Below are 2746 nucleotides of genomic sequence, written 5' to 3'. Positions count from 1 at the left end.
CTGTCAAAGGCTACGAGCATCTCAGAGCCCTCAAGTCTCTGTGGGTGAGTCGTGATGCTTATTTGCTATATTATTTGACAATAAATAAATTCAATATGAACAGAAATCTCAATTCTAAATATAAAAATAATCTTCTTACAAATATTTAATTGCATTACTTTTTCTTCAGATTCCATCACAGCAACCTGCTTCAGTGTGACTTATGCTTATGGAGACATGTGTTCTTATAAACAGACACCAGTGGATGAGCCGTGCTCCATCACATATCCCAGAGGTGAAGTGGTACAAAAATAACACCACCAAAACTCACATGTCAGATTTGTTGAGTCCAACATTTGTATGAATTATATAAACTTTATGAATGTATCTATGCACAGTAACGGGAAGTGTATTTATCTTTTATCAACAGAGCTTCATGTTCAAAGGACTTCTTCCATTTCTGGGTTTGTTACACTGGCTTGTAGTACAAGATGTAACCTGACAGACCCTCAGACTATCTACCTCTGGTACCACAACAAAAGAAACTATTATGAGAATCAAGATTATTCCACTCATAACTCTTCAACTGGCACATTGTCTTGTGCAGTTAAAAGCCACAAACGTCTTCAATCTACAGAAGTTTGTATGTGTTAAAAAAAAATTATTGATTCACTGACATCCTGAAATATAGACCAGTCAGTCATTTCATAATCCATCTATATTTCAGGTGTTCAGGATAAAAACTGCTGGAGAGTGAATTATGTCACCAGGAGAATCTGTGCTCTGGAAGGATCTTCAGTGAACATCACATGTGAATACTCACATCCTGACAACATGAAGCCAGAGTTCAAATGTTGGAGTAAAAAATGGAGAAAAGATAAAGTGGAAGTTGAAGAGCTGATTGAGGCTGCAGGTCGTGTGAAGTATCAGGACAACATGAAGAACCAACACATCCTGACCATCAACAACCTGAAGAAGAATGACTCAGGAGGATACACATTCAGATTCAAGAGAGATCATGAAGGATGGACACAGTCTGATCTGCCTGGAGTATTTTTGATTGTCACAGGTAAATCTAAACTCTTCACTCAGCAGACTTTACTCATTAACAGGATTGTGAAAATATTCCATTACAGAGCAAGGATCAAAAGCAAACAGACATTTTCCTTTTATAGAAAAATTCACCCTTTCGGTGTATTTATTTTTTTTTTTGTACAGTCAGATCAAGTGAAAAAAACATTATTTTTGACTTTTAAAATATATAAAACTATTTTATAATCCTGATCAAATATTTTCTAATGAGCACTTTGCTATATATCAAATACACACAAAAATTCATTTTCCTGTTCACAGAAATTAAGAAAATGATAGTTATTCAAGTTTCATGTTGGATTGAGCAAATATCACAAGGTGGAATATTAAGAAAACATCTATATAACCCACACGTAACCTAGAACAGTAACAATAATGGCATGAATAGCTGAAAAGAAATTAATAACCCCAGTTGTCAGACAAATACAATGAAATAAAGCAAACAATACCTGTAAAATGTCACAGAAATGAAGAACTGAGCTTTTTTCACTTAAAACATGGCATTACTCACTAAACATGATTTAAAAATGACACTGACGGAGTCTGGAGTCTAATAATAATAATAATTATTATTATTGTATGTTCCTCTTTCAGAGCTGAGAGTGAAGATGAGTCCTTCTGCAGTGGTGACAGAGGGTCAGAGAGTCACACTGACCTGCAGCACCAGCTGTCCTCTGACTGACAACACAAACTACATTTGGTACTTGAACAGTCGACCTCTGACCCCGAGAGAGAACCAGAACAAACATCTGATCCTAGACCCAGTCAGCAGGGAGGATGCAGGAAGCTACTCCTGTGCTGTGAAAACCAACAAAGATATCAGCTCTGCTCCAAAGACTCTCACTGTCCAAAGTATCACAGGAACATGGACACCAGCAGCTGCAGGAGTTTCTGCAGCTCTGCTGGTTTTAATACTTCTCACTGTCTGCTGGTGCAGGAGGTAAGCTACACTGTCTCATCTGTCATACCTGTCATGGTTAAACGGTAGCTCAGGAGTTAGAGCAGGTCATCTGTTGATCAAAAGGTTGGTGGTTTGATTTTTGGCTCCCTCAGTCTGCATGCCAAATATCCTTGGGCAAGATACTAACCACCACTTGCTCTCCAATGCATCCATCAGAGTATGAATGTGTATGCTAGTGAGAAAGCATAGAGTGAATGTGGCATGTTGTATAGAGCGCTTTGAGTACTCCAGGAGTGCAGAGAAACGCTATCTAAAAATCACTACATTTACCAAATGTTTTAACATTTTATTTATTTCTTTTTGTGCAATAGAAAAAAGAAGACTTCCAGTCAGTCTCCAAGACAAGAAACTTCAGATAATAAACAGGTTAAAAAAAACCTCTCATTTTCTCTTCACAGGAATAATAATTTATTCTCCATCACAGAAAAACTTTAAAATCACTCATCATGCTTTTTTTTCTCACTTACATCCTAACCTCTTGTAGCCTTTTTGTCACTGGAGCTCACCACCTACCTCGATCATGTTTCTACTCAACAGTTGTATTTTTTATGTGACTAAAACACATTCACATTATGACACAGTATCATCAGCTGCATCTGCACACATCTAAAGCTCTTTTGGGGAGGAGACCACTGAACTGTTATCCATAAAAAATCCTGACCATCCTCTGCACAAAATGCTAGCCATTAGGGCTGCAGCTATTGGTTATTTTAG

At 37.4% G+C, this 2746-nt stretch overlaps 1 protein-coding gene across 1 annotated transcript; it reads left to right on the top strand.

Annotated features, from left to right (window-relative positions):
* The first annotated feature begins 740 nt into the window (after window positions 1–740).
* On the top strand, window positions 741–2015 carry LOC113007570 (sialoadhesin-like). Its single transcript, XM_026144289.1, has 2 exons — window positions 741–1048; window positions 1666–2015. Exons 1-2 carry the CDS (start codon window positions 814–816, stop codon window positions 2013–2015), a joined length of 585 nt encoding a protein of 194 aa, XP_026000074.1. The 5' UTR covers window positions 741–813.
* Window positions 2016–2746: the final 731 nt, after the last annotated feature.

This window comes from Astatotilapia calliptera, chromosome 16, assembly GCF_900246225.1.
Source record: "Astatotilapia calliptera chromosome 16, fAstCal1.2, whole genome shotgun sequence".
NCBI lineage: Eukaryota > Metazoa > Chordata > Actinopteri > Cichliformes > Cichlidae > Astatotilapia > Astatotilapia calliptera.
The sequence above is the reverse complement of the archived record's forward strand: the minus strand, read 5'-3'. Positions and strand labels throughout refer to the sequence as shown.